The 17,524-nt window shown below is 39.6% G+C and overlaps 1 protein-coding gene across 5 annotated transcripts in view; it reads right to left on the bottom strand.

Annotated features, from left to right (window-relative positions):
• Positions 1 to 17,524, bottom strand: part of ACVR1 (activin A receptor type 1) — a 144,564-nt gene that overhangs the window by 34,782 nt on the left and 92,258 nt on the right. For all 5 annotated transcript variants that reach the window (XM_032286447.1, XM_032286450.1, XM_032286451.1 and 2 more), the window contains 4 exons: positions 11,837 to 12,100; positions 9,286 to 9,497; positions 5,576 to 5,675; positions 1,904 to 2,050 (listed from right to left, as the gene is read on the bottom strand). In XM_032286447.1, coding sequence (XP_032142338.1) covers positions 1,904 to 2,050; positions 5,576 to 5,675; positions 9,286 to 9,497; positions 11,837 to 12,100 — 723 coding nt within the window. The remainder of the gene's footprint in view (positions 1 to 1,903; positions 2,051 to 5,575; positions 5,676 to 9,285; positions 9,498 to 11,836; positions 12,101 to 17,524) is intronic.

Here is a 17,524-nt window from a genome sequence, read left to right on the forward strand (position 1 = left end):
AGAAGCTTCTGATTAAATAAATAAATAATAAACAAATACATTTTTATTCTCTTACCTTCGCTAAGTCCCTTAGGTCTTAGGGAAGAATTTTATCTGTCACATTAATTATGCTCTAGATCATCAGGAAAAAAATTACTTTTAAATAAGCAGGGTTTTTTTTTTTTTTTTCAACTGTTTATCGCTTAAGTGTGAATTATATAGCTACAATGCAAAGGCACTTTTAAAGAATGTTTGTGTTTTGAGTACAACACTGTGGTTAAGAGTTAGGCTGCCTGGTGGGATTCCCACCTCCACTATTTAACCTCTCTGTATATTGGTTACTACAACATCTAAAACTGGGAAAATAAAGAGTTCCTATTCTCTTACGGTTGTGGTGAAAGTTCCATGAAAAAAGGCACATAATGTACCTAAAGCAGTGGTTACTGCGTAGTAACTATCCATTACATGTTTGTTGTTACTGCTGTCACGATTCTTGTTACACACAGACATTTAACTGCAACACAAGGCAGTGAGCGATAAGAGTTAGAGCACAGGTAAAAAGTGAGGGAGTGCAGAAAAGCACAATTGCTTCCACTGGGCAAAACTAAAACGGGGCTGAGAGGTTTTGACGGATGAAGGAATGGTTAGAGGATGTGAAAGGGAGAGTGAGTGATCAAGAGTGACCTGAGGAAGGACAATGAGACTCAAACGTCTGTGGTAATCCCCAGGAACGGCCAGTATGAGTAGTAGCTGAACGGGGCATACTTGGAAAGGATGGTTAAGTGATTCCTTGGAGCCCCAAAACAGGGAGTCTTGAATAGCAGTCACAAGTGTCGAAGGTTAATTTGGGAGCCATCAAAGACACTGAGCAGGATGATCTCTGCTCCCCAATGAAAGACAACTCCAAGTGGAGAGATGAATTGGAAAGGGAAAGCTGACAGCTGAGGTGAGGAGGATTAAGTGATGACTAGGACCCGATGGATAAGCAAAAGTGAGAAATCAACTACAGAAACTGAAACAATTCTGAGATGGAACATCACCACCACACTACGGAAGCAAAGCTTTGAAGCTTTGGACAACTGTCAAATCATTATTTGCAGACAACTTGACTCATTTAAATACTAAATTGGCAGTGCTAAAATAGAAATAAATTCTGGCAATGGCCTTCCTATGAGCCAGACCTAATCCAATAGCCTAAAGTGGCCAACACTATCCCATACAGAGTTAAATTCTATCCAAACTTTATATCCACTATAGGAGAAGTACTCCAGGCAGCATTCAGCATACATATAACAGCATAAACACATTTAGGGAAACTTTTCAAAGCTACAGAAGTCAATGGGCCTAAGGAGTATGCTCACCCTTTATACTGCCATAGCAGTATTTCAACGGGCACTTTACATATTTCACAAATGTTGCTAAGCTTTAGTTTCTAAATTAAAATGTATCCTGAATCCCTCTGCAAATCTGGGTTTTAAAAATGATGCCTAGTTTGAGGGAATGTGCATTTAATTATGATATCCCTGGGAGCTGTGAATCTCTAGGAAATAGTCCAAAGATCTTTCTTAGTTTGATTCAAGTAATAAATATTCAAAAAGGGTGGGGTAAGTAGAACAACCAATGAGCCTTGAAGTGAACAATATGGGGCAAATTTTTGTTATTTAAATAACGATCTGCAGATGTAGGAATAAGAATTAGCAATAGTGGATTTCCTTTTCATCATCCAGAGAGTCTTAAAACTTATCTGCAGATTTAAATAAGAAACTTGTGTGTGAGAAAATTAAACAGCATGTAAATGCTAAGGATCCCTATATTGCTTTTTAGGAGACACTCTCAAATTCACATTCACCAAAACAGAGAGAGCAAAGGCACAGAATTATTTCTCTCTAGATACAATTAGTGAGGGAGTCATCCTTGTACTTACCTAAGATATTTTCATGCCTCAGCATCACAGTGTTGTACAATTCTGTTTCCCTGAACCATGACTTCTCATCACGGGAGGAGAAGATCTTCACAGCAACGTTTTCCCCTTGCCAACTGCCCCTCCACACTTCACCATACCTGCCTTTCCCTATGGAAAACAAAGCATAGGTGACACGGAACAGTAGGCGTTTCGTAGGTAGCCAGCCTATCATTAAGAATAAGCCAATTAATTTAGTGCATGCAACTCTTACTCCCCTCCATTCCTTACTGAAGAAACTCAGCTTGGGAATATAAATAGCACAACCTTTAATTTTTAGTTTAGGTTTTTTTTTTTTTTTTTGGCCTATAAAGACATACAAAAATAAGGTGGAAGCTGCCCCTCTCATCTACCATATTGTGGTAACAAACTGCCTTCTATATCTGCATTGTATAATTAGCTGCTAATTACTCAGTTTACACTTAAATTCCCCTGTTGAAAGGTATAAAATGCATATGATTTTTAAAACACATGAAAGTAAAACTTAGGAAATGGTGCGGATGATTAGATTTCAATTGTGTTCTGAAAGCCAAAAAAGTGTACATCAGTAAATTGAATTCCCTCCTTGGTTCCTTCCCTCCACACAGGATCAACATAGGCACTTTCTAAGCTGTCCAAATTGGTGAATTTAGATATGCATTTTTTCCACAAAGGAGATCAATTAAGTTTAAAATGTGTGTTCTAAGGATTAAAAAACAAAAACAAAACAAAACACAATGCTGTGACGCTGTGTAGGGGGTCGACAAGCAGCCACTGCCATCCACAAAGATTTCTTGGCGGAAGATGTATTTCAAAAGAGGATTTGCAAAGTCTTAAATACACACATAATCCCAGGACAGTTCTGACTTCTTCTGACACTGGTTATGGGTATTTCTTTGTCAGACAGCTCCTGTGATGCTACCAGTGGTCTACACTGAAAAGGTCACTTGCAGAATACATTTTGGAAAATGTGGCAACGCTACCTGTGATCTCATCTGTTTGGTGCATGGCCCCCGTTGCAGCAGCAACACACTTGTCAGCTCGTCAACTACATGCTCCCTCTTCCATTCTTCTCTTTAATTATAGGTAGGGGTGATCAGGGAGGTTGGAGGAGGAGGTAACTACCACAAGACTATGAGGATCAACAAGGGGTATAATCAGCCTAGATAACAAAGCAAGGCATACAACTTGCAGGGGAGTGGGGCTTTCTACCCAGGCAAGTGGCTGCTGGAATCACACAGCTTCTACTTAGCAGCTGCAGCACCACCTGCAGCTACAGGAATACAGTTCTTTGCTGGAACACTAAGCCACGGAAAACCCAAACATGGAGAAAGAAGCAGGTCTGTCCAGGAAACACACCTGAATCATAACCACAACCACTAAATCTAGACTACGGGACAAGAAAATAATGTCCCTATTAAATACCAACAACTAACCCAAAAGGATGTTGAATGTGGCTAACAAGTGCTCCTTGTGGGCCACTGTTAGGTCACACAAATATAATTTAGTACAGGATTCCTTTTAATAAAGTCATAGCAATTTGCCCAGCATTTACAGCTCAAGGTGAGGGCTAGTGCTAAAATACTACAAATACTGGCTGCCAGAAAATGATATGCTCATCTTTTCCTGCCTTTGGTTCTATTTTATCTTTATTTTCTCTTTGCCCTCATTTTCTCATTAGGAATGAGAGCAAAATAACCCAGGGAATTATGGACATAAAATTACATCAAATCCTTTTTGTTGCTGTTGTTTTAAAGAAAGCAGGAGATGCTGAGGTAGGTAAATTGAAATAGAAATATTTTTCAATAGTTTTTAAATGCTTTTAAGTTGTTAAATGCTTTCTGCAAATGCATCATGATACAGAAGCCCCTAAAACAAAAGCAGAGCTGCCCAAAAGCCCTGGTCATGGAGCCCCACCAAAAGGCTCCCGTAAGGCACCTGAAATTTGTAGTTCCACTGATCATCATCCAGAAATGACTCCCCTAACCCAACTTCCCATGTTTTCGAACCAAAAATGGTAACATAGCATCCATGCAGTTTATCATATATATTTTTACTAAAAGCTGAACCATATGAACAAACCACAAGCTACTGAAAGGCATTCCTTTCAGTAAAATCTTTAGTCCTAACCCAAGAAAATGCAATAATTATATTTATACTGTTTCAAAAAAATGCTGAAGAATATCTACGAACCAGAAAGGTGGTTCTATATTTTAAAGGTACACTATTATTTGCTCTTTGGACTCTGGAGCCAATCTCTGAAGATTAATCTTGAGATAGCATGCACGAGGTAGGAGAAGAGACGGGAGGTGAGACAGGGAAACGGATCCCCTCAACGTCTTCCCACCACTACCCAGATAATCTTGTTCATAATCAAATAAGATACTAGTTGATACAAGAGGACAACTCTGATTAAAATTAATGAGCACATTTGGGGCTTTTCCATCTTTCTCTATTCACAATCTGCTGTGGAGGAGAAGCGAGAAGGGGGAAACAGTGGCAATAGTTGTAGACCTAGAGAAAGAACAACCAAGCTCCTGCCGGCTATTCCTGTGCCTTGGGGTGGCAGCCACTGTTCTTCCTACCTCTGCCCATCCCCCTTTCTACTTCTCAGCTTGGGGTGTCCCTCCTTCCATGAAAAAAAGAAAAAATCTGGAGAACAGCAGCCAAGTGGTGGGGGCCGCTTATGGGTCACCTCCCAAAAACAAAAGATGCAATGGCAGGAGCTGCAAAGTCCATCCCTTAGAAATCAGGAGCACTAGGAGGAAGGTGTAGAGACGCTGCCAACCCATTATTACTACTGCAGCCATCCTTGCAAGTCATCTTAAAGAGAAACTTAGGAAAATGGTTATGGAACTTGCAAATACCTGCCACATAAAAGTAAAGCTAAGAAAAATCAGGGAATAGGCACTTTGTACCATCTTCCTAGAGAGCTAATCAGCAGTATATGAAACAAGCTATAAAAAAACTTCACAAATTTTGACCCAGGAACCCCCAATTCCTGGAAATTTTTTCTGAGAACTCAAAAGAAAGAAGCAATGTGTGCAAAGTCTTTCTCAAGCAGTATGGTTATAGTTATACTACCATGCCATGGACTGCTCCATAATCTTTAAAAATATGTGTAATGTGCACAAACACACGAAATTGTTCATGAGCTTAAAACTGAAAGAAAGGACGCAAGTTTATATCCAATATCTATGGTAAGGACATAAATTTATACCCAATATCTATGGTAGGGGGCAACCATATCAATTCATTTTTTTAGAAGAGAACAACAACTGTAGTTGAAATTAATGGGCACATTTGGGGCTTTTTATAATGAATTAATTCATTTTTTAGAATGAATTGATATGGTTGCTCCTTACTATAGGTATTTTAGAGCAATCGTATGAAATCATTCTCTCATCCTCCCAAAGGGTCTACTTGCACTGAAAGCTTTTGACTAGGCATTCTCTGTACTAATTAGTGATAGACTCCTTTGATAAGAGCTTCAACAAGTTCAGGTGCTCCAGCGTGAGTCAGACAGGATAGTGACCACATCTCCTAAGTTTAATAAGAAAATAACAGGCAACAAAAAGCAGATTTTCCAAGTTCCATCTTACTTTGAAAACCACAACACTGCATATCACCCACAAAGAAAGGAAAAAAAAGAATTACCGACACACTCCAACAGTGTAATCTGGCGAGCCACTGTTCTTTGTACCAGAAAGGGAAGACCAGAGCCACTTCCTGATGTACACGAATGATCCAATAAATCCTGTAGTTTAAGACAAGGGGGAAAAGAAACTATTGAGCAATACAGCCCCCACTTTGGAGTACTAGCATGCATGGCATTGTAACTCACATGAAGGGCAGCAGCCCGGGACGCATGGCCTGTTAGTGTGCATGTAAAGCTCCTCTGGAAGAAGGAAGAAGGACTGGTTTTATTTCTTTAGAATACTAGAAGCTAGCACCTTACCTAATATATGGTAAGTTTTCCTGAAGGAGAAGTAGTCCTTTCCTATATTCAGAGTTTCAAAATAAAAGAAGCTGAGCAGACAAAGTTGAAGGTATAAATCAGAAAGTCCAAGAAGCAGAGCCGAGCACAAGGAAACAGTAGAGAGAATAGCAGGTGGAACAGAAAGGGGGGGACGTCCTTTCAACTTCAAGAACTGGGTGTAATTTACCATATTCTGCTATGCTCACTAAGTATCTGTCAAATGATTCACTTTAGTTGCCATACCAACTAAGGAACTCTAATTAGGAACAAACAAACTAGAAATAAGGAACAAACAACTCTAATGTGGTTTGTAACAAAAGACTCCAATGACCATGTGGATCATTAAATTGGTAGGCTCAGGCAGAAACGGGCTGCCTGGATGGAGGTTTCCTTTTAGGCAGGTGAGAAGCAAAATTATATTAACACCTACTTGTCATTTCTTAATATGAATCACTCACAAATCAGAGAAGGAAACAAATAAAGCCTTCATTGAAACATAAAACCAGTGCCCCAAGTTAACGTCTACAAAAGAAGGTGTTGGCAAAAAGATTCCCAGTTAGTTCATTGATAAAGTTTTCCTTCTTACTCTCAGCATAAGTCAAGAACCAGAATGTCTTTTGGTATCAGGAATAGGTTATCAATAATAAACAATACTGTGTCCATGGATGACAGAGGTAGGATTGCAGTAATATTCAGTTAATATTCGTCAAAGCTCATCCTTTCCCAAACATTTGGCTGGCCTACTAAAGCGATACATTGATTTGTGTGAATTTCATCTTCTTTCACTTCCTCTGAGCACCACTGTGAAGTACTGTTGATCGGCAAAATTACCAAAAGCTGAACATCCAACGGAAGAAATTTAGAACCCTTAAAAACCACAAAAGGGATAATCAACAAGAAAATGAGAGTAGATGAAGCAGAGTTTCATATCTCCCTAACCATCTTCTCTCTTGCGGTTCTTTTTTCTCCTTATTCATTCAGTTTTTTTTTCAAGAAGAATAATTCTGAAAATTAAACTAATGTTTTGTTTTTTCATAATGTATAAACCTGCTTCTAAATGCAGTTCATAGACCTAAGGAAGGAAAAAAAAAAAAACCATCAACCCAAGACTAATAAGCATATATCTCAACTGCCAGATACCAAGCCTTCTTTTTGTTCTTTTCTTTTTTTAAATTAAAGACAACATCTCACAATATTGCCCAGGCTGGTCTCGAACTCCTGGCCTCAAGTGATCTTCCCCCTTGGCCTCCCAAAGTGCTGGGACTATAGGTGTGAGCCACTATGCATGGCCAAGGCTTGTTTGTCAATGTAGATGTGCAGTTTAGTAAGGGTATGTTTTGTTGAAACATACAAATGAGCATATTGCTTAAATAAGCAAGTATGCAGACCAACAATGACAACTTGTTTTAAATAGTGTTCTTTACTGTGTTATTATATCATGATATACTGTCATATGACATGGTTGAGTTTAAAAGACTATTTTGGCATATGCTCTATTCCTCTTTCAAAATTCTAAAAGCTATTTAAATGGTAATTTGTACCAAATATTCCTATTATTGCCCTGGGTAATTAGTTACGTTAGCAGCTCTGAAGAATGAAGTTCTAACAAACTTATTTTAGAATCTTGCTTTGCTAAAGCTTTGTCAGGATTCATCCTCACATCTTCTTGCTACTAACTCAATAAACTCATTTAATTTTCCTTAAAGCTTGAAATAGACTTCTAAGTATATATCTAACAAAAAAATTGTATTTCTCTACTTTTTGAAATGAAATGTCCTTATACTGCATTCGCTTTCCCCAGTTCCACTATACCACAGTTTAAACAGTAGGTAAGTGGAAGCTACAGAAGGTTACGTCCCCCTTTTACATACCAAAAAGTGGCCCAGTGATGGGGCAGGCAGTAGAATGGGATGTTTCCCAGTCCATATCAGGTACCACCAAATGTTGTGACAACTTGTCACAGGTGAATCCTGCAATTGTCCAGGTGTAGCAGCTGAGCTACCCAGACGGCCACTGGTGAGGGGAAGTCTTCACCAGCATAAGGGAAGCTGCGGGGCAAGTGTAACTATAGAACTATTTAGCACTTTGAAACTTGTTTTATAGCAGAACAAGTCTTACTGCGAAATGATTTCAAATACACATGGGCAACGGCATTAAGTAACAGTGAATCATATTAGAAAGTTATTACTTTGATTGCCTTTCAATTCATCAGATTGTCACAAGGAGAGAGTCTCAAATTGGTATTAGCATGACTCTTACACTCCCTTAACACCCATAAATCTCAAATTATTCTCAGAGTAAGCATCAGACTCAGTATAACATCCACGCAGAATGTTATTATTTTTTTCTTTTGCACTTTATGATAACCTTCTATTTACAGCAAGTGATATCCCTTCCCCATTTAAAGTTCAAAGTTTCTTTAAAATGAACACTTGGTAAGCAATTTTAAAAGGTAAATAAAAGGAGAAAGTCACTTTTTAATGTGAATTAATCATTTAAAAATACGCAAAAGAATTTAATGTATAAATACAATAGTTTCTAACACTGTGCAATCCAATGGGTTAGTGACTAGACACATGTTGCCATGAACAAGTAAACTGTGGCCAGTGTGAACTGAAATATGCTATAGGTGTAAAATACACAAGATTCTGAAAACTTACTTCAAAAGCAAAAAGAATGTAAAATGTACATTAATAATTTTTTAATCAGTTATACGTTGAAATGACAAAAATGAGATGCATTTGGTTAAATATTTGTTAAAATTAATTCTACTTTTAAGAAACTTTTGGAGTTTTTTCATTTGTTTGTTTTTAAGGTGGCTACTTGAAAATTTAAAATTACATATGTGATGCACACGTTTCTATTGGACAAGGGTTTAACCAAATGACTGCACTCCACAAGGGGGCACCACAGGAGCATACAAAATTTAAAAGCTTTTTTGGATGTCATGTTTTTAAGCCTTAAATTACAGGGTGCTGAAATAATCTAGAAAGGAAATTCATCTTTAATAGTAAGCAAAAGGTGCCTTTTTAAAAGAGCACTTTCGTGGCTAAAAATAGAGTAACTGAAGACCACAAATTTCAACTCTCCAAAATTGCAGGCAACCATTCTCCTGTCTCTTTTGCTTTACTCTTCAAAGAAAAGTAACTAACTACCAACACTACTAAAATAAATCCCATCCCTTATTTAAATGTCTGTCTAAAATGGCTGTTCTGATATGGGAAGACTACACAGGTGCCAGCATGTGCTTGTTTAGGACATAAGTAACCAACAGCATGTGTGTACACTGTTCAGTCACTCATTACTGGTTAGCGTTTCATGCTGAAATAAGAATGTGTCTCCAGACATCTTCCTTATGCTTGGGATTCCCTGTGGGGTCATGACTTACTGCCAAAGTGCTGTCTCCAACATTGGTGGTGATAAGCCCTTCAATGGTGCCATACTCCACGTCTCGGGGATTGAGACGTTCTTGGTTGCGCCTTTTAAATTTTCGGAAAGCCACTCCCAGCAAGCAGGCTAAAAGACATACTGCGAACACTACAGAGAGAATAATGAGGCCGATCTCCAAGTGGAAATTCTGTGTTCCAGGGAAGGATTTTCCTGCAGTTGGGGGGAAAAAGGGGAACTGGTTGTAAGGATCACTGCTTACTTATTATTGGCGTAACCAATATCCTAACGAGTAGCTCCTGATCCCAACCACACAGTGTCAAAACTCAAGAAGTATTAAAACTAAAACACTTCCTAATACCTGGCCAATGGTGCAGCCATTTTAACCATCATTCAATTAGACACAACTAGAATTTTTTTAAATTCCACTGAGAATCAATTGTATTAATACATGAATCTGAAAGTGCTTTTAAAATATAAAGTACTGTACAAATCTTTGATATGAGTCTTAGCAACCTGGATTTGGTATGTTTCACCATCAAGCCCTTACAGATACTACACTGATATCCTTAGGAGAAAGGGCTATCTGAGCTAAAACTAAATTACCCATCTGTGGTCTCTGTCTTCAGTATATCCTGGGTGTCTACCGCTGATCTCTCATTGATTTTTTTTACATCACAATTTCTGCCTAGGAACCTATTCATTCCTCTCTTCATTTACTTACTTATTCAGACATTCATTCACTGACTCACTCCCTGGGTTCAGGCCTCTTCATAACATTATGTCATCAGGCCCTTTTCTTCCCTACATATGACTTACTCATTTCCATGTTACTGGTCTCTTCAGTCACCCAATCACAAGCCTAAATTCCTTTAAGTATTTCTTTAACTTTCCAAGCCCAACTAATCAACAGCTTGGCATACATCATACTCAATAGCATATGTCATTTTTATGAGAAAGTGAGAAACTAACAAAATGCAACATTGAATTATAAATACTGTGGCCTCCCTAATCAAATGAGAATGTCTTTAAATTAAAAAATCGGCCAGGTGCGGTGGCTCAAGCCTGCAATCCCAGCACTTTGGGAGGCCGAGGCGGGCGGATCACCTGAGGTTGGGAGTTCAAGACCAGCATGACCAACATGGAGAAACTCCGTCTCTACTAAAAATACAAAATTAGCCAGGCATGGTGGCGCGAGCCTGTAATCCCAGCTACTAGGGAGGCTGATGCAGGAGAATCACTTGAACCAGGGAGGTGGGGACTGCAGTGAGCCGAGATCACGCCATTGGACTCCATGGAGCCTGGGCACAAGAGTGAAACTCAATCTCAAAAAAAAAAAAATCTGCTATTAAAACTCAAGGTCTAGCAGAGTGATCTGCAGATTAGAAACTTCACAATGTTGGTATAATAATTTTTGTATGAATTCAGACATTTCTTCATGTCTATCCACTCAATTAATAAAAATTTAACTCACAAACAGTAAATTTTATTCCATCAAGGACGCTTTTAGTTTTAACCATGTAAATACTTGATCTATTTTACACTTGATCTTAGCTAAAAGGCCAAGAAGCAATACTTGATCTATTTTAAAATCCTTTTTTTTGATTATTCAATCCTATTTGCTTGTCAAAATTTAACCTTTTCTATATGCCTTCAAGTCATCACCATAACTTCAAAATTACTAGAACATGATCCTGCATCAGCTTTTTTGTTCTTCTGTCTCCTTCCTTGCTGGCTGACATTTCTGGTTTGGATGCTGCTTGTTACCACTCCTCCACTTTTTGGTTTGTTTCTTTTTTCTGAGTACAAAATTAAATAATTAAACCTATTAAAAATGTACTATATGGTAAGAGAATAAATTTGGCTTAGAATGAGTCTACATTAATAGTTGCAGACTGTTTATGCAATTTAGGGCTCATTTAACAGGGAAACAGTTTCAAAGGAGGATTGGTTTCCATATACATATACAATCTGTATTGAATATGGTGGAGAGAAGATTCCACATAAACTACAGGGTTTGTGTGAAATTTCATCCTGCTTCTAGTGTCAGTGATAGGTCACTGGGCATCAGATATGGGAGAAGAGGTCAGTGAGCCTTCTTTTGTCTCCTTCCTCATAAAACAGGAAAGGCATTCCACTCAGTCATCAGTCCGTTCCACTTTCTCCCTACACACCTGACATAGAGATGAGTATGTGCGAGCAGAATTGTTTCAAAAATTATGAATAACATCATGGCTTCGTAACATAAAAAGGTACTGGGAGCTGTTCACCTGAGTCACAGCAACCAAGAGACAGCTAACTGGTCAGCCAAGCTGTCCCCAAGATGGACGTCACCTTGTTTACATTCCCCAAAATGCCCATCCTTCTTTTAGATGCCAAAAGGCTGGTGGTCCTTTCTCTTCTTCACCCAAGGCTACCTTCCTTGTAGCTCTTCACCTCTGGCTCCAAATGTAGGTGGAATGCCTCGTAGCTACTTAGATCTTTAACCCACACAGACTCAGGAGAACACTAACAAAACCCCTTGATCTCAAAATAGAAAAGTCCACAAGAACCTTTCGTGGGCAGCTGTGCCGTGATGTTCCTGTTACACCAGTCCCCTTGGCAGCACTCCACAGCTTGGCCAGGGGACGGTGGGGTCTTACAGGTCATCTTTCCCTGCTCATAAACCTGGAAGCAGCCTTTCTGGTAGACGTGGAAGCCATCGTTGATGCTCAGTGAGGAAAAGCACTGCTGGCCTTCACAGTGGTCCTCATTACCACAGGAGAGGCCTTCACACACACACATGTAGAGTTTGGGGTTGACCTTGGGCATCTCATCTGCAAAGGAGAGAAAGGTAGGGGAAACAAGAATTACTGTATGAGTTTCACCTTCATTGAGAGAATGATCATTCCAAACACCTCTATCAAACAGAAAGTCAAGCTAAGCATCACCATTGACCAAGAGGTCCACATTCTGTGATTGTCGCTTAACCAACCAACAAATAATACTTGCCTCTCAATGTAGCAATTCATTTATATAAGCTGTGCACCCTTTTAGATCATATTAAGACAAAGATTGGCTATCACCTGCTCATAGACTTCTGAAAATGAGCTTCTCCCCCTATGGTGTTCATATAACCTTCAGCTTGATTGGCTCTCAGATCCCAATTACTGCATCAAAATAAAATGTTTTACTGGAACATAATATTTATCACCTTTATTCTATTCCAAAAAAAAAAAACACTCCTAAATATATGGCAGCTATTAATACCAATTCTTGCTAGCTCTGTACAAATCCCCACCAACTAGTAAAACAAGGAATGCTGACATTCTTGAAGCCACATGACAGAAATCGACGACAAGCTGAGTATCCCTTACTCAAGATGTTTAGGACTAGAAATGTTTCCCATTTAAAATCTTTCTGGATTAGAGAATATTTGTATTTATACCGGCTGAGCACCTCATTTCCAAAACTCCAAAATTCAAAACGCTCCAATGAGCATTTCTATTGAGCATTGGGTCAATGCTCAAAGGGTCTGGATTTTGGAGCAGTTCAAACGTCAGATTTTGGGATCCAGGATGTTCAACGTATAATATAGTAAGAGTTTGTGCTGTGCACGGTGGCTCACGCCTGCGATCCCAGCACTTTGGGAGGCCGAGGGGGGGCAGATCACGAAGTCAGGAGTTCAAGTCCAGCCTGACCCACATGGTAAAACCCCATCTCTATTAAAAATACAAAAACTAGCTGGGTGCGGTGGTGCGCGCCTATAAGCCCAGCTATTCAGGAGGTCAACGCAGGAGAATCACTTGAACCCATGAGGTAGAGGTTTTGGTGAGCCAAGATCACGCCACTGCACTCCAGCCTGGGCTACAGAGCAAGACTGTCTTAAAAAAAAAAAAAAGAGTTTGCAAGAATTCACAATCTATAATTACAATCCATGGTACCAGTATTTCCAGCTAGATGCCTAGACTAACTTTTTCAATAGTGGTAACACTGAAGTTTACATAGATGATAGTGGAAATTAATAGCTGCTTCAGAGTTTTTGACTAGCAGGAACAAAAAAACTGGTGCCAAATATGGAGAACAAGGGCACAAGGAGACAGAATTGAACAATGTTTGAAAAATAAGGTGACAAGCAGGACCACAGGAAGAATCCACACCTGGTGCACTCAAGGTGCAGTGGCAAGAGCAGCAGAAATGGATGAAGAGGGAAGCACACCTAATCACTCCACTCAATTGTCTCTTTCTGAGAATAGGAATTTGCAGTTTCATTTTCACGTTACTCTTTCCTCTTCCCTTGTCAGTATGATTAGTTTAGATTTGCTGGTCTCACAGTTTCTACTAGTGGGGAAGGAAAGTGTGGATAAAATGTAAACAGCCAAGTCCTAGAGGCCACTGATTAGTTAGCTGAGGCCACTTTTGTCAAAGCACTGTTCATATAAGGAAACTCAGCTTTCAGAGCTCCCTTCAAAGGTCTATGGCATATAGAAGCTACCTTAATCCCTGAACCCTCAGTAGTGAGTCTGTGAGATAAATGCTTCTTTCTTAAAATAACAGGTCGGGTGGCTGTGCTTTCCAGAGGAGACGTTAAGGTAAGGTCTTTGAAAATGTCAAGTTCATTTACACAGATTTGTGTGGGTGTGTGTAGAGATGTGGGTTATCTCAAAAAGAGAAAAGCATTCTTAATCTTTCTTCTTCCCTCTTCAAAGAAGTGGAAAAATAGTTCACTGCCCACTATAATGTGGGTGCCTCGGCCCACAGAGTAAGTGCATGCAGACACACAGACACAGCCTTCTATTTATAATTGACTTGCCAGTTCTTTTGAAACCCACAAGGGGCTCATCCAAGAGCAAAGACATGCCTGAAAGCAGAAAATCCAAAATAGCCGCTGACAGTCTATGTATGTCACCAGTCTCACCCCTGAGAATCAAGAGCCCTCAAACATTTTTAATGAGCAAAAGTTTTAATGAGCAAAGAGATAGTCTTTATGTTCTTTGCTTGGAGAAATCCGAAGGAAATTCCAGCAACAATCTATTTCTATGAGGATGAGAAACATATATATCTGTTGACATAATCCAGCAAAAAGTTTACACTTGCCAAAAGAGAGCTGAAAGATAATATTTCCAGGGAGTCTAGACATGCTTGCCACTCTTGAATGGCACAAAGCACGCTGAGGGCTGCCAACTATGCTGCCCAACAGGTGATGATTCTTTGGAGGGAAGTGGATGGGTGGGGTGACAGGGAGAGTTCACGGTGTCAGACTAATTCACTTGTGATCTACAGCAGGGAACTGAAAAGACTACGCTAAAAACTGAAATAATGCAATTTATGTAAATTTGAAACACAAATATGGATTTTAAAATCCTGAGTATTTTTCAAAGATCATAGATACCCCAGGACAGATACCTAACCCATTTAAGAGTATGTGCCTGTGGACGCTGGTCTGGGGAGTAAGGCATTAGTGCTGGGATGGAGCAAAATAAAAATAAAGTAGGAGAGAGCTGTTCATGGACTGATAATGAATTGACGAGTATGATTTACTCAGCCCGCTGCACGTATGGGCTGCTAAGAATAACAATAAACCAGCAACCCTAGACTAGAGAGAGCCCGCTCAGTGGTCCTCCAGAAATGGACAGTCCAGGGAACCAAAGGATTAAGGACACCTGTGGTTGTAATTTAAAAATGCCAAATTAAAAAAAAATAAAGTAACAACAACAATCATTTCTCTAATGTGCTCTCAAAATTAACTCTGTTTTTAAAGTTCCATCCCAAACTAAACTCCAAGTCCACAGATGCAGGAAGAGGCACTGCTTTTCCAGGGTCTCTAGTTTTTGACAGGCTATGCAGGCAGCCTGACAAACGTTTGGACTATAACCTAAAGCGTTTTGCCTGACGTGACAGCCTCGAGTAAATATCCCCGTCAGTAAAATACAACTCATTATACCTAACTCTGTGGGGTACCTAGGCTTTAATCCTTCAGGGTCGCAAACTAAGTCAAAGGGATTCATTTGGTTATTAAGTACTCTACTTAAACTCTTTCTATACTTCCTGTAGTTGTATGTAGACAACCAGGAGTTAATTACCTGTAAGTTGGTGATTCTTTTCAGTAAGATGTCAAATACCAGGGTTTTCATCTACCCTACCCTCCACAGTCGAGAAAAGGGCAAGGAAAGACAACATTGGTTAATGATATGTAATAATTAACTTAATCTCTGATATGAAAGAACCCTGAGCTGAGTCCAATAGTTAGCTAACGGGGAAGTACAAAACCTTCACTAACTTCTCTTTCCTATTTTGTTCCTCATCTACCGTTCAATCTTCTTACTTTGCATATTCCCATATGACTAATTAGAAAAGTCCTTCATGTATTTATTTTTTATATATACCCAAATATAAGTGAAGACCCTAAATTCCTAAGAATGACAGAATGACCACACAAGTGCACGCACATGCATGCACACACTCACATTCGCTACATGCCACTTTGGCAATTTCATCTGACAGAGTGGAGTAGACGGAAGGATTTTCTGAACCAGAATTACTAACTTAACAAGGTTAAAAGCAAGGTAGTCATGGCATTCTCAGATCTTAATATCCGTATTTCTAAGGAAGACAGCAGGACTCAAAATGCCCATGACTCACTTTTTTAGTCTTGTCAAATTTAGGAATAAGCATGACATGTGTGGGCCTGTGATATTTTATTTGGTGTGGGAGTGGGGGTGGGGTTCAAGAATGATCCCAAAACCACTTTCAGGGCCACAGGTATGGGTGTGTAGATTCCTAATCTTTCAGACTGTGATATAAATACAGCAGACATCAAGAAACACTAAGGAACAGATAATCACATTCTGTGACTGATTTTCAACAGTCCTGACAGGAAGCGCCATATCTGATGTAAAGTATTTTACACTTGCCTGTGCGAATATCCAGGAAGTGCCCTGGCAGAAGGCAGAAAGTCTACTCTACCGAATTGACATTCATTTGAATAATTCAGTAATTTAAATGTCAAGCCAGAGGTATTCCCTCTCTGCAGAGCTCACCCACATTGTTTGTTCTAGAAGGCACCTCCCGGCATTACTCAGTGTTATGGCTGGCACTGTGTGCCCTTTGTATCACCAGAGCCAGAGCCGTGTGAAAACACTCACAGCCTGGGCTGGCTGGAAACAGCAGGGAATTCTGACCACAAACAGAGACTGCCTCAGTGCCACCAGGGAGAATACGAGGCTGGCTCTGCAAACCAGCAGTGCAGGCTGGGAATCCCAGGAGTTCACCATGGCCATCTCGTTAAAAAGATTTTTCCTGCTCTGAACAATACTCAGTTCACCATCTGGGCACACCTCCTCCAAGTCTAATGCCAGACTGGCCGACGGGGCAGCAGAACAAAGAGCATCGTGGACTTTTAGACACTGTCCACAGTTTGGTATCATCTTGTATTTCACGGTAAAAGTATTCACATTTCTGTTTCAGTGGGACTTTAGCAATCACAACCCTATGGATTTACCTATTCACGCCTGCCCAGTTATGCACTCTGCAATGCTTTAAGGCACTGAAACTGAGTCTCTAAACGGTGCACAAAAACCAACATGTCCCACTAATGTCTTTGACATAAAAGACAAATAAGAAAATGGTACAAGTAAACCGGCCCAGGGCCATGATCTGTCTTACAGGACAGCTAAAGGGAACAGGCTGAATTTTTTTACAAGTTCACCTCTCAAAGTAGTACACATCATAATGCAGAAATTAGACTGTAATTATAAAAGTCCAATAGCTCAGAATTTGTAGAGCTAAAAAAGGAACTCAAGTATCCCTGGACTCCTTCCAATAACTCTAAACAATTCATTCATTTGAAATGGCAAGCTTATATGAGGTTTATAGATTATGGGAGTCCTTCCATCGTCTCCTAATCCGGGAGCACGGTTTGGCACCTCTCCAGAATCTGAAAGCATTTGAGATCTCTGGCATTAAACAAAGGCTTTAAGAAGGATTTTGCAATGCTAGGTATCATTGCCAGCAAGCCTGCTCCTAAGACAGAAACACAAAGGTCCATCCGGAGTGCCTAGTGAAGGGCATTTGATCCTCTGACAAGAGGACTGGCTACACACTCAGGGATAAAATACACCCAGTGCCTAAATAATCTCTCATTATAAAACATTCATTTAGGGAACTCAAATCATTTTTTTTCCTTATCTGAGAGACTGACAGTTAAGTTGTAAAGCCAAGACGAAAATGTATTTCAGCAGTTATGAGAGCAAATAGAGCAA

The sequence above is a fragment of the Sapajus apella genome, unplaced genomic scaffold (genome assembly GCF_009761245.1).
Source record: "Sapajus apella isolate SASKATOON/1434 unplaced genomic scaffold, GSC_monkey_1.0 scaffold18, whole genome shotgun sequence".
In the NCBI taxonomy this organism is placed as follows: domain Eukaryota; kingdom Metazoa; phylum Chordata; class Mammalia; order Primates; family Cebidae; genus Sapajus; species Sapajus apella.